Raw genomic sequence first — 22,714 nt, 5'->3', positions numbered from 1 at the left:
GGCCCCTCCGCTTCTGCAAAACAGACACAAAAATTAAAACATACAGTACAAAGTAATGTCCCCTAACCCCTTAATCACCATAGCGGTTATTAACCGCTACAGTCATGAAGGGGTTAACCCACCCTCACCCACCCACCACTCGGGATGCCTACATACCCTCCCACACTAACCCCCCCCCGTGAGGCCTAACCACCCAGTCAGTACCCACAAGGGAGGCCTACCCACATACCGTTGGGGAAACACCCCACCCCCAGTACCCACACTAAAAACAGTACAATGACCCACAATAAACAGCATTCTATTTATTAAATACATTACCCACCCCCTGTGCCCCCCCCTCATAAATACAAGATTTATCCTTTTACATACAGGGTTCATAACGCAGCCCCACGCTAGTCCCCGGTGGGCTGGCAGGGCACCTGGACAGACCTACAGTTTACCAGCAGCATTCCACAGGTTCTGGAGGCCTGCTGGTGGATCCTGCCAGCACCATGGCCCTCAGGTGGTCTCCTTGGTCACCGTGGGCCACAATTGGGTCCCCACGGTAGGCCCAAGGATGTCTGGGAGCCCCAGGTCAAACCCACAGGTGTCTGCGGGGCCTCGGGTGGTTCCCATGGGGATCTGGGGAACTCACGGGTGCTCACTACGGGTCCGCGGTGCCCCCACAGAAGTGGGACAACACATCGTCATCCCCGCAGACTACGGGTCCGTGGTGCCCCCACAGAAGTGGGACCACACATCATCATCCCCACATGTGTCACCCGTGGAACAACCAGCCTGATACCCTTGGGATACCCGAGGATACCCACAGGTGGTCTCCATAGGCCTCACTCAAAACCACGGAATCAAACCCTGAATGTAAAAAAAATAAACCTGGCCTATACATTCAATACATAGATCCTCCCCCCCAACACCTACAGTACAATAATGTGCAAAATAACTATTATCCAGATATGGATAATAGATTAATTGCCCATTATTAAAAACATTAACTAGCATATACAAATAAATAAAGTACTACTGACCTCATCAATACGAAGTGTCCGTTGCCAGCAAAATCCTTGTCTTGTCCACAACATACATAGCAAATACAAAGCCAATACATTGCAATTACATTCAGATATCAATTAACCCCTTAAACACCTTATCAGATAATAACCGCAAAGGTGATTAAGGGGTTAAGCCACACAGGCCCGATACCCACCCTCACCCATGAATTTGTACTGTGGCTTCATCATGCAATTATATATATATATACTGTATATATATACAGAGAGACAGAGAGAAAGAGAGAGAGAGATATACAGTATATATATATATATATATATATATATATATATATATATATATATATATATATATATATATATATACATACACACGTTATATACACACCCATGATAAACCAACAATATACAGTACAAATAAATGTAGAAGGGTTATCAAAAGCACTGTCCTACAACCAAACACTTCTCCATACATACACACTAAATTAAAATCAATTTCCTTTAATATTCATAACTGATCTCTCAATCTAAATCATCACTAAACCTCTGAAAAGCCATTAAACAACTTACATTCCAATATAAATGATGCCTAAATATCTATGCACCATATACATTCTGCAAGTAAACAAAACTCAATTAGCAATCATTATTTACATCCCTAAACAATTCACACTAGATCCCGAACAATAAAACCATTAACAAATTCACGCCTAGAGCAGAACAATTAAGCCTTTGAAAAAATATAAGTACCGACAAAAATACAACCTTTACAAACCAAGCCTATCCCTGACCTTCCTCAAACACACAATACAATACCAAGGAATACATCTATCTAATTTTAAAATACTTTAAACTCACAATAAAGCATACTGTAGCAGCATACACAAAATAATTTAAAACACATCTAATCCAGCTTTTAAAACAACATCATTTCTTACCCTGTACTGTACTGTATGTATATATCTCTCTAGACATATATACATACATATATACAGTGGCAAGAAATGATATACCACAACAACAAAAAAAATACACATGTTTGTTAAAAAACCTTTTGAAAAAATTAACAAGTTAAATAAAATACATTTCTTTACTGTAGTTCACTTACCCTTACTTGCCCCCACCGACTCCCGTTGCGCAGCTTACTCACGAACCAATCCACGATCAGGAACCCATAAAATAATAAACCAGAAAATAATAAACATTAAACTAAAAATCCAAACCAATCCACGGGTCTTCTATCTGTAATCCATCTTCATCTGTGTTCTTCTTTCTTCTATCTCCTTCCAGCGGGGCGGGGCGGGGGTCTTCTTTCCATCTTCGGTCACGCCCTTGTCTTTTTTCTTCTCCGGAGGTCCTTCCTCCGCGGCGTCTGGCTTCAAAATGAGACGACGTAGGCTTTTAAAGGCCTATGACGTCACATTTTGCGTCATGGTTCCCACGGTCCTGATTGGGCCGTGAAAACCATGTGTTTTGGCCGACAAAAATTAAAATGATGACGTCATCTTAAAGGCAATGAAAGCACAGCCAATCAGAATGGCTTTGCTTCAAATGCCTTTAAGGTGACGTCAGATTGCCGTGCACACATGGTACTAGAGCCAATCAGAGCGTGGGAACTTTATCCCTACTCAGATTGGTTCTGGTATACCATGTGCCAGGGGCTTGGGGGAGAAAGGATGTGACATCAATGAAAACCTGACACATGGTACGGGAGCCAATCAGAGTAGGGATGGAGTTCCCACTCTCTGATTGGCTCCTGTACCATGTGTCAGGTTTTCATTGACGTCACATCCTTTCTCCCCCAAGCCCCTGACACATGGTATACCAGAGCCAATCAGAGTAGGGATAAAGTTCCCACGCTCTGATTGGCTCTAGTACCATGTGTGCACGGCAATCTGACGTCACCTTAAAGGCATTTGAAGCAAAGCCATTCTGATTGGCTGTGCTTTCATTGCCTTTAAGATGACGTCATCATTTTAATTTTTGTTGGCCAAAACACATGGTTTTCACGGCACAATCAGGACCGTAGGAACCATGATGCAAAATGTGACGTCATAGGCCTTTAAAAGCCTATGTCATCTCATTTTGAAGCCAGACGCCGCGGAGGAAGGACCTCCGGAGAAGAAAAAAGACAAGGGCGTGGCCGATGATGGAAAGAAGACCACGCCCTGCCCCGCCCGGAAGGAGATAGAAGAAAGAAGAATACAGATGAAGATGGATTACAAGTAGAAGACCCGTGGATTGATTTGGATTTTTAGTTTAAAGTTTATTATTTTCTGGTTTATTATTTTATGGGTTCCTGATCGTAGATTGGTTCGTGAGTAAGCTGCGCAACGGGAATCGGTGGGGGCAAGTAATGGTAAGTGAACTACAGTAAAGAAATGTATTTTATTTAACTTGTTAATTTTTTCAAAAGGTTTTTTAACATGTGTAGTTTTTTTTTTGTGGTATATCATTTCTTGCCACTTTATGTATGTATGTACAGTATATATGTCTAGAGAGATATACTGTACAGTATACATTCAGGGTAAGAAATGATGATGTTTTAAAAGCTGGATTAATTGTTCTGCTCTAGGCGTGAATCTGTTAATGGTTTCATTGTTCGTGATTGAGTGAATTGTTTAGGGATGTAAATAATGATTGCTAATTGATTTTTATTTACTTGGTTGATTAATTTGCAGAATGTATATGGTGCATAGATATTTAGGCATCATTTACAGTGTATTGGAATGTAAGTTGTTTACAGTAGTTAGTGGGTAAGGGTTGAGGGTGGTTAGGCCTCACGGGGTGGGGGGTTAGAGTGGGAGGGTATGTACAGTAGGTGTCCCGAGTGGTGGGTGAGGGTGGGTTAACCCCTTCATGACTGTAGCGGTTAATAACCGCTATGGTGATTAAGGGGTTAGGGGACATTACTTTGAAAGTGTTAATTTTTTTCTCTGTTTTACAGCAGTAGCAGCAGAGGTTGCCATGGGTAGTGGGTAGTGTATTGAATGTATTTATTGGTTATTATGCCTTAACCCCTTCATTACCTTAGCGGCTATACGCTATGGTAATGAAGCAGCATTTCTGAACTTTTAATAATATTGTGCAGGAGCAGGGGGCCCCCTGAGTTTAGATTTCTGTCTCAGGGAACCCCCTGCTCACTGTACAATATTATTAAAAATACAGAAATGCTGCTTCTTTACCATAGCGCATAGCCGCTAAGGTAAAGAATGATTCTTTAATGATGTGTGTGTTTTATTCACAGTGTAGATGTGCAGAGGGTCTCCGGAGCAGAAACGTTTTGGTTTCAGGTCCGGGGACCCCCTTCCCCCCGAGATACAGACCCCTTTTGGGGGTGCCGGTATCCCTCTGCTTGGTTTAACAGGCCGCGGTCAAGTGATCAGGGCCTTAACGCAGAGGGATACCGGCACCTCATAAAGGGGGCTGTATCTCGGGGGGCAGGGGGTCCCCGACCTGAAACCAATGCGGTTCAGCTCCCGAGACCCCCTGCACATCTACATTATAAATAAAAATGTATTTCAAATGTATTTATTTGTATTTATTTATTTATTTATTGCGGGGATGCTGTGTGTGATTATTTTTTATTGTGTGTAGCGGGGGTGGGTGACAGGGTTTATAAATGTGAGTTTATAAATAAAATAAAGAATATTATTTCTAGGGGCCTTAGAACAGAAGTTCCCACGCCAATTTCGCGCTCAATGCTCTTTTGTTACAATGTTGCTGGTCTTGCGGCTTTGCAGTCTGGCAGCAAAAAGCAGTTTGTAGTACTGAGTGTGAGATAAATTAACCAGTTCTTTTATTGCTGAAGTCGCCACCAAAAACTTTTATTTACAAATACAGTACAAAAACCGTGCAACACACAACAACATACAGTATCCTTTGTTTAAGTACAGCAGGTACTGTAGGGCAAAACATGTACTGTACAGTACAGCACAATATTACAGTATGGTCTCACTGAACGTCCTCCCCATTTTCCATCCATGGCCGATGCCTTGCATGGCACAAAACGCCATTAATGCAGTCTCTAACGGTTCTCATTACAGGATCTGTAACAGGATAATAGCGCCGCATTTCTTCCACAATGTTTTTCCTTAAATTAGCAGGAAGGGCCTTTTTATGGTGATTCCCATCGTAATTTACTTTGAACACCCACTCGCAGTACAATGTGTAGGGAACATGGTGTTTAAATATGATCAAGGCATACTTGTGTGGTATACCAGCACTCCTCACCCTATACTTCTCCCTCAGCGCCGATGTCAGATCGCACAGGGAGATGTTGGGCACTGTTTCTATGCGAGCGGGTGTAGGAGGTCTTTTGGGAGCGGGTGTACTTGAGGCGACGGGCGATGGTAGGGTGTCTGGGAAGAAGCTTTCCTCCGGTAGTGGTCGCCGGGTTGTCTCCTGGTGTGGTCTTGACGGGGTTGTCATGTCCTCCTCAATAGCATAGTACAGTGCATCTTCTGGTGGAGGGGGTGTGCTTGGTGATGGACGGGGGCCGAAGGTACCATGCATCACATCCATGTCACCCCCCTGCTCCAGCGTCGGGGAAACAGGGGCATTAACACCGAGCAAACAATGTATGCCCGCTATGTCAGCCTCTATCTTGTCCATCCGTTGCCCCACATGTAGCACAGACTCCAGAAGCAGATCTAGCTTTGCCAGCACAATAGAGTTCCCGGGGAGATCCACAGTTAGCCCATTCAGGATCTGGTCTAACGAGCTGCTTGTGCATGGCATCTGGAGATCTGGGGGGATGTGTGCAACGGAGGATGAGATGGGGGTTCCCTGGAGAGAAGCGGCATCGATGGAGAGTTGAGGAGGTGACCTGGGGATGCCCGGTACAGGAGAAGCTGCAGCGTCGTCGAAGAGGGATGGAGAAGGTGACCGCTGGATTTCCGGGCGAGAAGCAGAGTCATCCAAGAGCAAAGGAGACAGTGACCCGTGGATTTCAGAGGCAGCAGCATCTTCAGATGGAACCGGAGAAGATGGGGGTGGAGAAGCCGGGCTGAAGATTTCCGGGACAGCTACAGCAGAGTCGTCGAAGCTTATGGGAGCAAGTGGTCTGCGGATTCGGTGAGTTGGCTGCCATTCGTCTTGCGTACCGAGCACAGTACCGTATTTCTTCTTCACATAATAAGACTGACGTGTTTTAAAACCCTTAGCCTTTGGGGTCAGCAGAAGGTTTTCTTTATTGGCCTTAGCCTGTCGCTTTGCCTTTGGCTTGGAAACGGTAACTGCCTTTCTCTTTTTCAGTGTGGCAGGCACAGCAGAGGTGAGATGGTTCTTGCGTCCATAGAACCGGGGATGCTCCATGTAAGCGGGAGGCACAATGCAGTATCTGGACAATGGCTCAGATAAAGATCAGCAAGTGGTGGGCTATGCAACGTGTACAACCTTTTATGCATGGCGGCCAGGTACAGGTGTTGAAAGTGGGTGGTCTGTAATGTGAGTCATTAACATATAAATACACCATCCATTTTGTGGATTCACTGCACATTGAATACACATCGACTAAACATCGAATACACATTCTTGTGTTTGTATTTCTTTCTACTCGCAGCAATGCCTGTTAAGAAGATTTCAAAGGATCTCAGCATGAGAATGAAGGAGATGTACACGAGCGGAAAACGAATTGCAGATATCCAGCGCTGGTTAACTGCTTCTGGCCTCGTTGTGCCATCAAACACCGTGTGCTATCATGCACACGGAAAAAACAGAGACCGCAAAAAGGCACCAAGGGTAACAAATGCGTAAGTATATTTATAAAACTTAACCAAAAAAAATATAGAAAACTGTAGTGTACATCTACAGTATACCGTATTTATATAGTATATTTATATTACAACAGTATATAGTGTATGTGTGGTCAATTTATATTTTTTGTGCAGCAGTATACACTTTTGTTATATTGCAATTCATCTTACAACGGAATATACAGTATATGATGTGTATTTATTATGATATAACAACAGTATACCGTATTTATATAGTATATTTATTATATTACAACAGTATATAGTGTATGTGTGGTCAATTTATATTTTTTGTGCAGCAGTATACTTTTGGTATATTGCAATTCATCTTACAACGGAATATACAGTATATGAGGTGTATTTATTATGATATGTATAACAACAGTATATTTATATAGTATATTTATATTACAACAGTACTGTATACTGTATATTTTGTCTATTTATATTTATAGTACAGCAGTATACATTTTTTGTATATTTATATTTACTGTATATTACAACATTACATGTACAGTATACAGTATACATTTTATATTGCTGCATATTAATAAAAGAATATAATTTCTTTGCATTGTAGGGAGACTACTCTTCTGGTGGACAGAATAAGTGAGGAGAATGATGAGAGGAGCGCATTAAGGGTTAAAAACACTCTTCAGGAAAAGCACAATCTGACTGTATCCGAGAGCAGCATAAAGAAGATGAGACGCAGAATTGGATGGAAATATGGACGTGTGAGGTTAGTACTGGACAGTACAGGAGGTACTGTAAAGTAAAAGTGTTGTTTTGCAAACTGTACTGCGCTGTGACGCTAATTTTTTTTATTCATTGTCATTACAGAGCGTACCCCATGATACGGGACGCAAACAAAATCAAAAGAGTGCTACAGGCCCAAGCATGGATCGACAGCGGTGAGACTTTCCAGGATTGCATCTTCACTGATGAGTCTACTGTGTCGCTGGAGAGATTTGCAAGATTTGCGTTCCACAAAAAAGGCCGCATAACTTTGAAGCCGCGGCCAAAACACCCTGTGAAGCTGCATGTGTGGGGTGCCATCTCTAGGCGTGGACCGGGATGCATTGTCGTCTTTGAAGGTACAATTTCTCAAATATAATGCCGCCTAATGCACTGTACTTGACTAGTGTTGCCTTACCGTATGCACTGTACTGTACTATTGAGCACTTTTCTTTTCTTGCTATAGGAATCATGAATAAAGATTTCTTCCAAGACAACATTGTGCCCGTGATAGTGCAATACATCAGACGTGACTTTCCCAATGGGCATCGCTTCTACCAGGACAACGATCCCAAGCACACCGCGTCGACGGTGCATATCCTTGAGCGCGGCATCAACTGGGTGAAGACGCCAGCGGAGTAAGTGCAGTAGACCGTGTCCCATTTTTGTTCCCCACTGTTTTTACTGTGTACTGTATCTCTTAAACTAATTGTCCTTTCTTTCCAATCACAGATCGCCAGACTTCAATCCGATCGAAATGGTCTGGCATCAGCTGAAGGACCACATCCGTAAAGTGGCGAAACCCTCCAAGAAGGACGAGTTGTATAAAGCCATAATGAGTTTTTGGAACAATGAACTCACCGTGGAACGCTGCAATAAATATATAGACCATATTGCCACTGTGTTGCCCATTGTCATCGCGCGCAATGGGCAAGCATCAGGAAAGTAGTACAGTGCTGTAGTATTGTACAGTAAGTACAGTATGATACAGGTAAGTATGGCACAGATTTTTTCTTTCCCAATAGTCAGAGTATACAGTAGTTCCAGTATACATTACAGTAGACTAGTTTGACAGTACTACAGTAACTGCCTACTAACTGCTCCATTTTTTTCTTTCCAGAGAAAGCTGCACCAGCCACCTACTGTACAGTAGTTCTACCATAATACAGTACGCACATACAGTACAGTACAGTAACTGAACAAAGTTTTTGTTTTCTTGTCGTTCCAGGAAAAAGGGTGCCCAAGGGGGAGGGGGGGCGTTGTGTCCCGTCAAATCTGCTTGTGCAGTCAAATGTACAGTATATAAACAGCAGTAATGATGTACACAAAACCTCTCCTCTCTCAATGAACTACTGTACCGCAGACACAATGAGGATACTGTTATGAAGGGAAAAAGAACAGGATGGGTTATTTAACATTATACTGTGCAATATTTATACTGTATATTTATATATACTGTATTTTTATTCTAAAGGTATTCGAGAATGTACTGTACTGTATGAGGACCTGGTGACTTTCAACCCTCTCAGACCCACAGAACGGATTATTTCACATTACTGTATATTTATCCTGTATATTTTCAGTAATTTAGAAGCAGTGGCTGTTCTGAACAGAACAGTTACTGTAAGCAAACGGATGCACATCAGATTTACATTTCCAATTCGAGAGGGGATTTTTCCAAAGCAGGCAGGCCTCCCTCTAAGGGAGGGGGATGGTGGGATCAGACGCTGGCTGGCCTCCTGCTGAATCTTGTTACCGTAGCCAGCCCAGGGGCAGATTAACAAGACAATGGCTTGGGTTGGATTAGCCAGACGATTGACGCTTGGCCAGGGAGGGATTAAAAACTCTAAGGGAGGGGGTGGGGTGGCTGAAATAGCTGGGACTGTACTGTCCCAGTATTTCCAAAGGCAGGTCACCCTAATAATTGCATGAATAAACCTCCAAAGACAAGGCCCAAATACAGTACAGTATACTGAATACTGCATATACAGTACAGAGCTGTATACTGTATTATAAATAAATAATCATACAATACTGTACAGTATGTATTATTGTGTGTTGATGTTTTGAATTGCTGTTAACTTGAAATGTTTCACCATTTTATTGTACTGTATTTGTAAATAAAAGTTTTTTGTGGCGACTTCAGCAATAAAAGAACTGGTTAATTTATCTCACATAAAGTACGTGAATACGACCGCAATCACCATTGTAAATGGGTGCATAGGATGGAACGACAGGTGCTAAAGGGATATAAATATGATATTTATCAGTGTTGATCAAAGAGAGTTGATCAGAAGGATTCCCCTTATAAAGTATACAGCACTCTATTGTCATTCATACAGTATAGTAAAGGGTAGACAACAAATGGTCTTGCAGTATATTACTACAAATCTGTCAGGTTGACCAGAATCACTGCGGATATCGGAAAATAATACAATTTTATTAATTCTACAGTACATACAGTAGATACTTAAAAACACATATACTGTACATTGTTACAAATCCCTTTTGTGGCTGTGTTTTTAAGTATCTATGTAGAATTAATAACATTTTATTATTTTCCGATATCCGCAGTGATTCTTGTCAACCTGACAGATTTGTAGTAATATACTGCAAGACCATTTGTTGTCTACCCTTTACTATACTGTACTGTATGAATGACAATAGAGTGCTGTATATAAGGGGAATCCTTCTGATCAACTCTCTTTGATCAACACTGATAAATAATTTATCTCACACTCAGTACTACAAACTGCTTTTTGCTTGCAGACTGCAAAGCCGCAAGACCAGCAACATTGTAAAAAAAGAGCAATGAGCACGAAATTGGCGTGGGAACTTCTGTTCTAGGGCCCCTAGAAATAATATTCTTTATTTTATTTATAAACTCACATTTATAAACCCCGTCACCCACCCCCGCTACACACAATAAAGCGGGCACTCAGAAACACAGGCCAGGGAGATTTAACACACAACAGGGGAAAGTTTTTTTTTACATAGATTGCAGTGAAGGTAGGGAGGTTTCAAAGAGAATAGGGGAGGGGGTTTTACATAGATTACAGTGAAGGTAGGGAGGTTTCAAAGAGAATAGGGGAGGGGGTTTTACATAGATTACAGTGAAGGTAGGGAGGTTTCAAAGAGAATAGGGGAGGGGTTTTTACATAGATTACAGTGAAGGTAGGGAGGTTTCAAAGAGAATAGGGGAGGGGGTTTTACATAGATTACAGTGAAGGTAGGGAGGTTTCAAAGAGAATAGGGGAGGGGGTTTTACATAGATTACAGTGAAGGTAGGGAGGTTTCAAAGAGAATAGGGGAGGGGGTTTTACATAGATTACAGTGAAGGTAGGGAGGTTTCAAAGAGAATAGGGGAGGGGGCTTGTTTGTTGTTTATTGCAATGCTTCAATGTGTGTATAATGTATAATGTTTTTTACAATTAGATACACTGTAGATGTAATCCTTGGTATTGTAAGGGTTAGCTTTGGTTTTAAATTGTGTTTTCTGGTTGGTACTTACAGTACAGTATATATTTATTTCTCTTCATGTATTTATTTATTTATTTACATTTATTTATTAATTGTGGGGCTGCTGTGCGTGAATTTTTTTTATTGGGGGTGAGGGGGATGTTTGGCCCTTGGTGTGAGTTTAGGACTTGCAGCAGCAGCACAATTAATAAATAAATTTAAATAAATAAATGAATATAAATAAATACATTTAAAATACATTTTTATTGATAGTGTAGATGTGCAGAGGGTCTCCAGAGCAGAACCGCACTGGTTTCAGGTCTGGGGACCCCCTGCCCCCCGAGATACAGGCCCCTTTTGGGGGTGCCGGTATCCCTCTACTTGGTTTAACAGGCCGCGATCACGTGATCAGGACCTTTAAATGCAGAGGGATACCAGCACCTCATAAAGGGGTCTGTATCTCGGGGGCAGGGGGTCCCCCGACCTGAAACCAGTGCGGTTCAGCTCCCGAGACCCCCTGCACATGTACACTATCAATAAAAATGTATTTCAAATGTATTTATTGTCATTTATTTATTTATTTATTTAGATTTATTTTTTATTTTTTTGGTGGCTACTGTGTGTGAGTTTTTTTTTATTGTGGGTAGTGGGAGGGGGTGAATGGGGTATTAGCCCCAATGGTGCTTGTTTAGGGCTTGCGGGGGGGTAGCGGGAGGGCTTAACCCCTTTATGACCGTAGCGGTATTAACTGCTACGGTCGTGAAGGGGTTAAGTGCACCCGCAACCCCCCCCGCAAGTCCTAAACTCACACCAAGGGCCAAATACCCCCCTCACCCATCCCCGCCACCCACAATAAAGCGGGCACGGTGGGTTAACCCCTTCATTGCCTTAGCGGCTATCCGCTATGGTAATGAAGCAGCATTTCTGTATTTTTAATAATATTGAGCAGGAGCAGGGGGTCCCCTGAGTTTAGATTTCTGGCTCAGGGAACCCCCTGCTCACTGTACAATATTATTAAAAATACAGAAATGCTGCTTCTTTACCATAGCGCATAGCCGTTAAGGTAAAGAACGAGTGTTTATTTACTGTATATACTGTATGTGTTTTATTTATAGTGTAGATGTGCAGAGGGTCTCCTTAGCTGAACCGCACTGGTTTTAGGTCTGGGGACCCCCTGCTCCCCGAGATACAGGCCCCTTTAGGGGGTGCCGGTATCCCTCTGCTCTGCTTGGTTTAACAGGCCGCGGTCACGTGATCGGGCCCTTTAAACGCAGAGGGATACCGGCACCTCATAAAGGGGCCTGTATCTCGGGGGGCAGGGGGTCCCCCGACCTGAAACCAGTGCGGTTCAGCTCCCGAGACCCCCTGCACATCTACACTATCAATAAAAATGTATTTCAAATGTATTTATTGTCATTTATTTATTTAGATTTATTTATTTATTTTTTGGCGGCTGCTGTGTGTGAGTTTTTTTTTATTGTGGGTAGCGGGGGTGGGTGAAGGGGGTATTAGCCCCAACGGGGCTTGTTTAGGGCTTGCGGGGGGTAGCGGGAGGGCTTAACCCCTTCATGACCGTAGCGGTATTAACTGCTACGGTCGTGAAGGGGTTAAGTGCACCCGCAACCCCCCCCGCAAGTCCTAAACTCACACCAAGGGCCAAATACCCCCCTCACCCATCCCCGCCACCCACAATAAAGCGGGCACGGTGGGTTAACCCCTTCATTGCCTTAGCGGCTATCCGCTATGGTAATGAAGCAGCATTTCTGTATTTTTATTAATATTGAGCAGGAGCAGGGGGTCCCCTGAGTTTAGATTTCTGGCTCAGGGAACCCCCTGCTCACTGTACAATATTATTAAAAATACAGAAATGCTGCTTCTTTACCATAGCGCATAGCCGTTACGGTAAAGAACGAGTGTTTATTTACTGTATATACTGTATGTGTTTTATTTATAGTGTAGATGTGCAGAGGGTCTCCGGAGCTGAACCGCACTGGTTTTAGGTCTGGGGACCCCCTGCTCCCCGAGATACAGGCCCCTTTAGGGGGTGCCGGTATCCCTCTGCTCTGCTTGGTTTAACAGGCCGCGGTCACGTGATCGGGCCCTTTAAACGCAGAGGGATACCGGCACCTCATAAAGGGGCCTGTATCTCGGGGGGCAGGGGGTCCCCCGACCTGAAACCAGTGCGGTTCAGCTCCCGAGACCCCCTGCACATCTACACTATCAATAAAAATGTATTTCAAATGTATTTATTGTCATTTATTTATTTAGATTTATTTATTTATTTTTTGGCGGCTGCTGTGTGTGAGTTTTTTTTTATTGTGGGTAGCGGGGGTGGGTGAAGGGGGTATTAGCCCCAACGGGGCTTGTTTAGGGCTTGCGGGGGGTAGCGGGAGGGCTTAACCCCTTCATGACCGTAGCGGTATTAACTGCTACGGTCGTGAAGGGGTTAAGTGCACCCGCAACCCCCCCCGCAAGTCCTAAACTCACACCAAGGGCCAAATACCCCCCTCACCCATCCCCGCCACCCACAATAAAGCGGGCACGGTGGGTTAACCCCTTCATTGCCTTAGCGGCTATCCGCTATGGTAATGAAGCAGCATTTCTGTATTTTTAATAATATTGAGCAGGAGCAGGGGGTCCCCTGAGTTTAGATTTCTGGCTCAGGGAACCCCCTGCTCACTGTACAATATTATTAAAAATACAGAAATGCTGCTTCTTTACCATAGCGCATAGCCGTTACGGTAAAGAACGAGTGTTTATTTACTGTATATACTGTATGTGTTTTATTTATAGTGTAGATGTGCAGAGGGTCTCCGGAGCTGAACCGCACTGGTTTTAGGTCTGGGGACCCCCTGCTCCCCGAGATACAGGCCCCTTTAGGGGGTGCCGGTATCCCTCTGCTCTGCTTGGTTTAACAGGCCGCGGTCACGTGATCGGGCCCTTTAAACGCAGAGGGATACCGGCACCTCATAAAGGGGCCTGTATCTCGGGGGGTAGGGGGTCCCCCGACCTGAAACCAGTGCGGTTCAGCTCCCGAGACCCCCTGCACATCTACACTATCAATAAAAATGTATTTCAAATGTACTTATTGTCATTTATTTATTTAGATTTATTTATTTATTTTTTGGCGGCTGCTGTGTGTGAGTTTTTTTTTATTGTGGGTAGCGGGGGTGGGTGAAGGGGGTATTAGCCCCAACGGGGCTTGTTTAGGGCTTGCGGGGGGTAGCGGGAGGGCTTAACCCCTTCATGACCGTAGCGGTATTAACTGCTACGGTCGTGAAGGGGTTAAGTGCACCCGCAACCCCCCCCGCAAGTCCTAAACTCACACCAAGGGCCAAATACCCCCCTCACCCATCCCCGCCACCCACAATAAAGCGGGCACGGTGGGTTAACCCCTTCATTGCCTTAGCGGCTATCCGCTATGGTAATGAAGCAGCATTTCTGTATTTTTAATAATATTGAGCAGGAGCAGGGGGTCCCCTGAGTTTAGATTTCTGGCTCAGGGAACCCCCTGCTCACTGTACAATATTATTAAAAATACAGAAATGCTGCTTCTTTACCATAGCGCATAGCCGTTACGGTAAAGAACGAGTGTTTATTTACTGTATATACTGTATGTGTTTTATTTATAGTGTAGATGTGCAGAGGGTCTCCGGAGCTGAACCGCACTGGTTTTAGGTCTGGGGACCCCCTGCTCCCCGAGATACAGGCCCCTTTAGGGGGTGCCGGTATCCCTCTGCTCTGCTTGGTTTACAGGTCGCGGTCACGTGATCGGGCCCTTTAAACGCAGAGAGATACCGGCACCCCCTAAAGGGGCCTGTATCTCGGGGAGCAGGGGGTCCCCCGACCTGAAACCAGTGCGGTTCAGCTCCCGAGACCCCCTGCACATCTACAATATAAATAAAAATGTGTTTAAAATATTTTTTAATGTGCCGATGTTTGCGCTGAGAGAGCAGCGGATCTCTCTCTGCTGCAAACACATCTCGCCCCCAGTATGTGCATATACAGTACTGTATACTGAACATGTAGAATAAATGCATAGTTTTATTTATTCGTGTTTATTACACAGTATACTGTTCGGCCGGAAAAGCATACAGCACAATATTATCCATCGAAATCCCCCCATTAGCCGTTTTCTTTTCTGAGGAAAAACAAAATGAAAAGTTTTAATGTACAGTAATGGTCAGCCCCCTAAAGAAGTACCCAGCCAGCCCCACCAAAATAATACGGCAACAATACAGTACTCACCATACTATTTTCCACTGCCAGTACAGCTTTCTTCATCACCCACGTCGATAGTTTGCAGCGGGACTAGCCCACCTGTAGTCAGCAGGTGAGGCGGGAAATCGCTTAGGTACATGCAAGCTTCATCAAAACTGGCCGCGGAATCCGACTCTGTCTCAGGATCAGGCTCGGGCTCAGGGTTGTCACTGACGGTGGGTCCGTTATCGGAAGCCGGTGCTGGTGCTGGTGCATTGCTTGGCAGGGACTGTCGCTTCTTAGTTGGTTTTAACACGACCCTTCGCCTTTTGCCGCCTCCATGATCATAGATACGGGAAAAACCCTGTGACACACACCAATACCCTCCAACAAATTGGGGCTCAATACGGTGAAAACAGGGGTCACTACATAACCTTTTCCTTATTGCACGCTTCCACAAATGAGGAGTTGGCGAAAATTTGTAAAAGTCATAGTTTTCTATAAAATACTGATAAATTTGAACAACTGTTGCCATCTTATCCTCTGTTGCATTAATAGCGGCCCATATCAAATAAGCATAACTTCTGTCAGGTTTTTGGAACACGGGCTGCACTTGAACACTCATGGTGGGTCTCTGGAGAATAGTGTAACTGAAACTGGTTTTTGTCTTTATTTAATATGTAAAGCCTAAATTGATACATTTTTGCAACTCTTCCTTCAGTCTCAAGGCCAAGGCCAAGTTACTGTACAATGGCACACTGTGGTACAGTATCTTTTTTAAACGAAACACCTGCAAGCCCACACATTACTGATTCGGCGCTTTACAAGTCAGGAGTTTATGCCATCTGGTGGACACGCGAAGCATTGCAGCCTAGTAAATCCTGATCATTATCATTTAACACATCAGCCAGGCATGAACCGTGGCTGGGAAGGCAAACGCAACGCAGCATGCAAGAGGTGAGCAGCGGCGGATTCCAGGTATCTGCCAGGTACAAACTGGGCATTTGCTCGAATAAAGTGTGTCGCAGCAGTATATAATGTATACCCTGTTCATTTATGGAACTGTATTTGTAACCATGTACTGCTGCGGCCGAGTTTATTCGAGCATTTGCCCGTTCTCGGCCGCAGCAGTAACCTGGCGCGCGCCGGAGGGTGCCGGGCGCGCGCCGAAGCCTCGGAGGAGAGGCCCGCCGATCGGGGCTTCCCCCTCTCCTTACCGGGTCCGCCGGGTTCCCCGGAACGTCCCGCCACCGTCGTGACATCCACGCGACACCAGGGCTCCCTCGGGGGGCCCTGGGCACGCGTACAGGCGGCACAGGCACCCGATGATGCGTGACCGCGCATCGGTGATGCGCGGCACGCTGAGGGAGTGCGGCTCGCAAGCCGGGACATTTCCCGGCTTGCGGAATGAGCCGCACTCGGATAAAGTGTGCCGCCTGTGTATTATTTGTCTTACTCTGTGCCCAGGACATACTTGAAAACGAGAGGTAACTCTCAATGTATTACTTCCTGGTAAAATATTTTTATAAATAAAAATAAATAAAAATAAAAGGTGGCAAAATCCACCACTGTGAAAATGTAGCGCTTGCCTGACCAACTGGGGATCATGAGAGGACCCATTATATCCATAGATACCCTCTGGAATGGTTCTCCAATTACTGGTAACGGGTTCAGGGGTGCCCTCACCCAATCATCCGCCTTACCTACTCTCTGGCAGGCATCACAGGAGCGGCAGATATCTGCCACTGCCCCTGATGCCCCCGGCCAGTAGTAATGCTGCATCAGCTGGGCACTCGTCCGAGTGACCCCTGATGCCCAGCTAGTGGAATTGAGTGGGCTACCTGTAACAACTGGTGCCTATACTCCCTGGGTACCACTAACTGTCTCCTACCGGTTCAGACCCTATCTAGACCCATAGCCACCTGCTCTCTATATAAGAGCCCGTGGTGCCATGAGAACCATTCTGACCCACATGCGCTCCAAGCTGGGATCAGACTTCACCGCATCCCTAAACTGTGTCCCTAATTCTGGCCACCCCTCCTTAGTCTCTAAGTCAGGGAAACAGGGAACAGGTAAAGGTGAAGGTAAGTCAGTGCACTGTCATGACCCAGTCTGGCTTACCTTCCTGGTCTCCTCAGAGACCCCTGAACTGTTGGTCCCAATTGCAGGGGGATGGTAGAGCCTTCAGGTGCAACTCCTGATGACTGACTCCTGGTAATTGCTGCAACAGGAGCCAGCTCAGTCATAAAAACGCATGTTACAAGTCATTGCCAAGGAGGACCTCAGCATCTAACCCCGACAATACCCCCACCTCCCTCATGCCACATTCGACACTCCAATCAAGAAAGACCCAAGCAACCTGGAGGGACTTCGGTCCTCCATCTGGCATGATCACTTGCATCCCTGTGCCCGGGAGCAAATCCTCTGGCCGGACCATATCCGGTTGGACCAGGGTAACAGTGGCACCGGAGTCCAGTAAGCCGGCTTCTTGGCGAGCACTGGTCACAGATGCCTCTGATGGACATCGTTGGACTGCATCCCGACTGGTGCAATCTGATGTCCATCTGTCTCCGCTGCTGGTTCCTGGGTGACAAGTGCAGATCTCTCCATGGAGGTTCCCCGCAGGGCTGGTCCGAGGGCTGTACTTGGCTCCTCTGTGTGTGTGCCTGTCACACACAGGCGACCAGCCTCGCATCTGGAGAGCGTTGCCCCTTATGGAGTCTATGGAGTCTATGGAGTCTGCCGGACCTCGAATGGTCCGGACAGTCTGGCTTGATGTGCCCAGTCTTGTTGCACTGATAGCACCTCTTTTCATGTTGGAACTCTGTAGCTTTGGGTGCGCTGTCTGCTGCTGCAGGTTTACTCTTACACAAAGGAGTACTTTTGGCTCCCTTTTCTGAGTGGCTGTGTCCTGGGTAGCCCCTTTCTTTAGCAACACCACCTGACTGGTGACAAACTCATCAGCCAGCTTTGCAGCGTCTGTGTAAGTCTTTGGCTTGCGATCAAATATCCACTCCCGCACATCCGCAGGACACTGTTGCAAAAACTGTTATTTATATATCAAGTCCAGAAGCCAGTGGTACTTAGTGGCACCATACCCCGCCACCCACTGTCCTCCATGCAGAGCAATGCGGGAGCCAAACAGCGTGTAGGACTCATCAACCCGTTTCTCCTCGGACCAAAACATGCCACGATACGCTTCTGGGGTGAGGTCATACTGGGTTAACAGTAGGGCTTTAACATGCCTGTTGTCATTGCCATCCTCGTGTGCGATTGCCTGCAAAGTCTCTTAGGCCGCACCGGACAATTATGGGTCTTGACGCAAAACCCAGTCCCGTTATGGTACCTTGTATCTGTGACACTGGGCTTCAAATTTCCTGATAAAAACAAAAATATTGTCTTTGCCATCCACGAACTTCCTGGGAGGATTTGCCATTCTGGTGCTTCTGTCCCCTTAACCCTTACTCGCTCTTCTGACTCCTGTGACACTCAAGAGAGACAACCTAATGGTGGCACTTACACGCGGCGCGCGGGTTCCGTCGGCTTCTCTGATTTTGGGCACAGGGCACACTCCCGTTCCTCTGGCGTTGACGCGCAGCATGTGTGCAGTGCGCGGTCTCCCCATCGTTCTGCGGTCTCTGCCCCACGTTCCTGCCCCTGCCCTGACGTCAGGACTACACGGCGCGGCTGTACTCCATGCTCCTCCTTCTTTTCCTGCGGGTCCCGCTTCTGGTCTCTGCCCCCGTACTGGCGTGCGTGTCGTGGCGTGCGATGACAGCGCGTGACCGGGTCGCCAGCATGATGCGTGGGTTGCGTGCGCCGCGCATGCACCCTCTGATGCGGTCTCAATTGTCTATGCAATAGGACGCACCTGCACGATACAGCAGCCTATCAGGAACTGCAGCCCCACTTCCTGGATGCCTCCCATTGGTGGGAAGTCCTTTAAATATGCTCTCTGCACTCCCATACCTTGCCGAGCATAACTCCTGTGTCTGATGCTGAACCTCACTACTCTGTGCCTGTCTGCCTTTACCTTGCTGCCTGACCCTGCCTGGAACTTGTACCTTGTGATATTCTCCTGCGCTGACCTTTAGCTTTGGATACGACGACTCTACTCTCTCCTGCACTGACCCTGGCATTGGAATACGAGGACACTGCTCTCTCCTGCACTGACCCTGGCTTTGGCTCTACGACTACTATACTCTCTCCAATCCTGACTCCGGCTACGTACCCCAACGATCTGCTACTCTACACTCCTAGACTCGGCAAGTACCTCGTTTATGCTGTTCTGTATTACCCTTATCCGGCCTGCAAGACTATCCTACACTCTAGAAACGTCCTCGCGGTTGTGGTCGGCGTTCTATACCAATCCCTACCTCAGCCCCGCAGTCGCGTCTCATTTGTGGTGAGCTACGCATTACACTTCCCGAAGCTTTGATGGTCCACTTGGGTGGTTGCTTGCTCTCCGTTAACAAGATGGGAGCATTGGACTGATGTTCCTTGTGCTTCTGCAAGCAGCCGGACACTCTCGTCCAGGGTAGCCCCCTCTGCTCATGAGGCAAGGAGTGCGGCGATTCCGGGTGTGGCAAGTCCATTAGCCACTGGGGCTACCACGGCCGCACTCCCCCGAACTGATGCCCCAATAACATCCATGTGGGCACCTGCTCCCTGCCCATGTCCATCCTGTGCCCCTTGCTGAAATGTTACCACTGCAACTGCAGTTAAAAACAAGTCCTCCTCGTGTAAAGCCATCCGAGCTTCGTGAGCTTCCAAATCCTCCTCCAGTAAAGTCTTTGACCGACTGTCTGTCAGTAGCCCATAGCTTTCAAACCGGGGCAACAATCTTTGTTCGGTTCCATGACCGGTACCTTCCTGATCATTTGTCCATGTTCACCCGCAGGCACTAAATTAAGGGGAAAGAGAACCTGTGCTTTTCTTGCTTTGTGTAACGTGTGTAGGTTACCGCTTGTTTTCGGAGCTCGCAATCTTCAAGTTTCTCGCTATGTTATAAGCCCCGCAGAGTTTATAACATAGGCTCAACCTGTCCCGCCGCTGCCACCAGTTTTATAAGCTTATCACAGGAGACTAGGTTCTACAACACCTTTTTATAACCGGGATCATTTGATTGAGCAAAACAAGATGGTAAAATAAATGGTAATTTATTTATCGTAAAAGGCAGACACACAAAGTTACACAATTCAAGATTAACACACTTACTGTGAAGGGGTTAACGAATAAATCCATTTCCAGACCAAAATTCCTTAAGATCACCTTTTTAGAGCACTTTCCAATGACCGGTAGTTACTCACAAAAGTCCTGGAACTGTTTTGGGCATCCAATGCCTGCTGCGACCGCTACGTTCTAAAAAGCTGGACTTAGAAACTTTTCTGCCTTCAAAATCTTTGAAGCCGGCTCATGTCTATTCAGTTCTGTGCATCTTTGAATTTGCCGCTGTTGGTTTGGCGCTTGGAATCTGCGCTCCTCATTGGCTGCAAGCTCCCTTAAGCTTTCATGCTTTCATTCACTAACCTGAAGAGCCTATCAGAGAGTGGGAATTCTCCTGCCAGCCAATCACCGATTTGCCGGTATTGTAAAACCGGGAGGGCACCTTTTCTCAGGTAGCATGGGCTAACCTGGCCCCTCTGCCTCTTTGCATACTGAGCCCCACCCCGCTGCCCAGGCCCCACAGTGTCTGGATTTTGGCAAATTATCGTCGGATAGCCTTTGTGCTAGCTCAGGACGTGGGTACTCAAGTTTAACTGCAGTGCCCCTCCTGTTCTAACACCTTGGCATCCCTGGGTCTTTCAAGTATGGACTCCGGACAGACACAGGCACCACCTGTTAGCTATCTGTTTTTTCCGGAATCCAGGACTTAGAAAGCCCTCAGTTCATATACAGGTTATCAATATATATATTCAGTATACATATTAAACTATACCCATTTAATAAAATATATTGTGTCCTGTTTTCTGTGTGCTAAAAGTTATGGGTTCCTATTCTGGCATCAGGAATGGAGTGAGTGTATATTCCCTACAATCACTAGCCTCATTCTTGGCATACATTAGAAAATACTTTTAAAACACTGCAAAGATACTCCGCTTTATAACCTTAGCTGGAGTATCCGCTGAACCCCTACTCTAGGCTCATTGTACCTGGGTATGTATGTGGGTTCCTCGGCTATACTGGGGAACCCCTGCTACACTAGGGACTCCGTGCAGATATAGTTTAACCCCTTCATACCCATTTACCTTTTCTGGATGATGCTGCAGCAGGGATCCTGGCGGTGAATTGTAAGAATATTTTCAGAGTCCGTTTTTGGCGGAGTAATGTGCTTAGCTGTATCCGAGAATATCACTCAATCTCCGGATACAACTGTTGGGGTATCCCATAACTCCGGAACCCCGATACATAGACACATTCTGCAAAGACTTTCTCCAACAAACCCACCATGAAACTTACAGCCTAGAAATCTCCCGATCCCCAGCACCCCAGTAAAGGCAAAAACCACATAATTTTTTATTGTTGAAAAATCAGTATACAGTTGCATTAATACATTTTCGATACCTGGGTCGCAGAGCTGACACTCTAAGCCCCTAACACATGGGTCAGGGTTAACCAAGTGGGCTTGACCTTTATTGATGAGCCTTGTTAACCCCTTCACTGTCACAACGCTATTTATTCGATAATAACACGGGGTGTATACAGCAATATACTGTACCGTCCACTACAGCACTGCTTCACTGAAATTACTCACAGCAAGCACAATTATAAGGTGGTGGTAAGGCCGCAGCACACTATTAAACTATCATAAAAACATAAATTAACCATTACGTAATGAATTAACCTCTCTCCTCCCAGCCAGAGAAAACATCTGTAAAAATAACAATGGCTCTGCCCCCCAGACAGGCAACCTAAACTACCGTAACAACCAACCAAATTATTTAATCATTTCTGAACTGACATAATGAAAATTAAAAGTTTGGATACCAAATCTGTGAGATCAGGAGATTTTAAATATTAGATGGCTAATTATCATATATCCGGCACTTACTCATTTTAACTAAATACTTTAACCATTCCATTTAGAATGGAGGGTATATATAATTATGGTATGACAGCAATCAAGCACCGCCTGACGAAGCACTGTAAAGTGCGAAACACGTTGTGGTAGCAGCTCTCGTGGTCTGTGTCCTGTGTGTTTGCATCGATCCAGGAGCTCTCAATGCGCAATCAGGGAGCGGGTGAGACGTGCACAGCTGTAGTGCATGAGGGACCTTTGAACCCGGAAGCATCTACGAGTAGAAGCCGATCCCAGCGCGCTGGTTCTCGGGCTCTATACAGAACATCCATCTGTGGCGAAATTGTGGGTAATCAGCGCATTAATAAAGGCAGTATGCTCGGCTGGTTACCCCTATTTCGTATTGGGGATGAAGGGGTTAATTTTATGTGCACTGTACATGTGTGCTTTTTCCCTCTGCCCTTATTGTCCCCATTTTGCAGGAGTGTATGTGCCTGCAATAGTGTATAACCTAGTACACTGAAGTTACTGGCTTTGGA

At 45.7% G+C, this 22,714-nt stretch overlaps 1 protein-coding gene across 1 annotated transcript in view; it reads right to left on the bottom strand.

Annotated features, from left to right (window-relative positions):
* The window catches only part of LOC142492329 (uncharacterized), a 43,046-nt gene that overhangs the window by 6,872 nt on the left and 13,460 nt on the right, over window positions 1-22,714 (bottom strand). Inside the window, exon 3 of the mRNA XM_075594982.1 lies at window positions 17,616-18,191. Within this exon, the coding sequence (XP_075451097.1) occupies window positions 17,616-18,191 (576 nt within the window). The remainder of the gene's footprint in view (window positions 1-17,615; window positions 18,192-22,714) is intronic.

Source organism: Ascaphus truei, chromosome 4, assembly GCF_040206685.1.
Source record: "Ascaphus truei isolate aAscTru1 chromosome 4, aAscTru1.hap1, whole genome shotgun sequence".
Taxonomy (NCBI): domain Eukaryota; kingdom Metazoa; phylum Chordata; class Amphibia; order Anura; family Ascaphidae; genus Ascaphus; species Ascaphus truei.
Note: the sequence above shows the minus strand (reverse complement) of the source record. Positions and strands in the feature narration are given on the sequence as shown.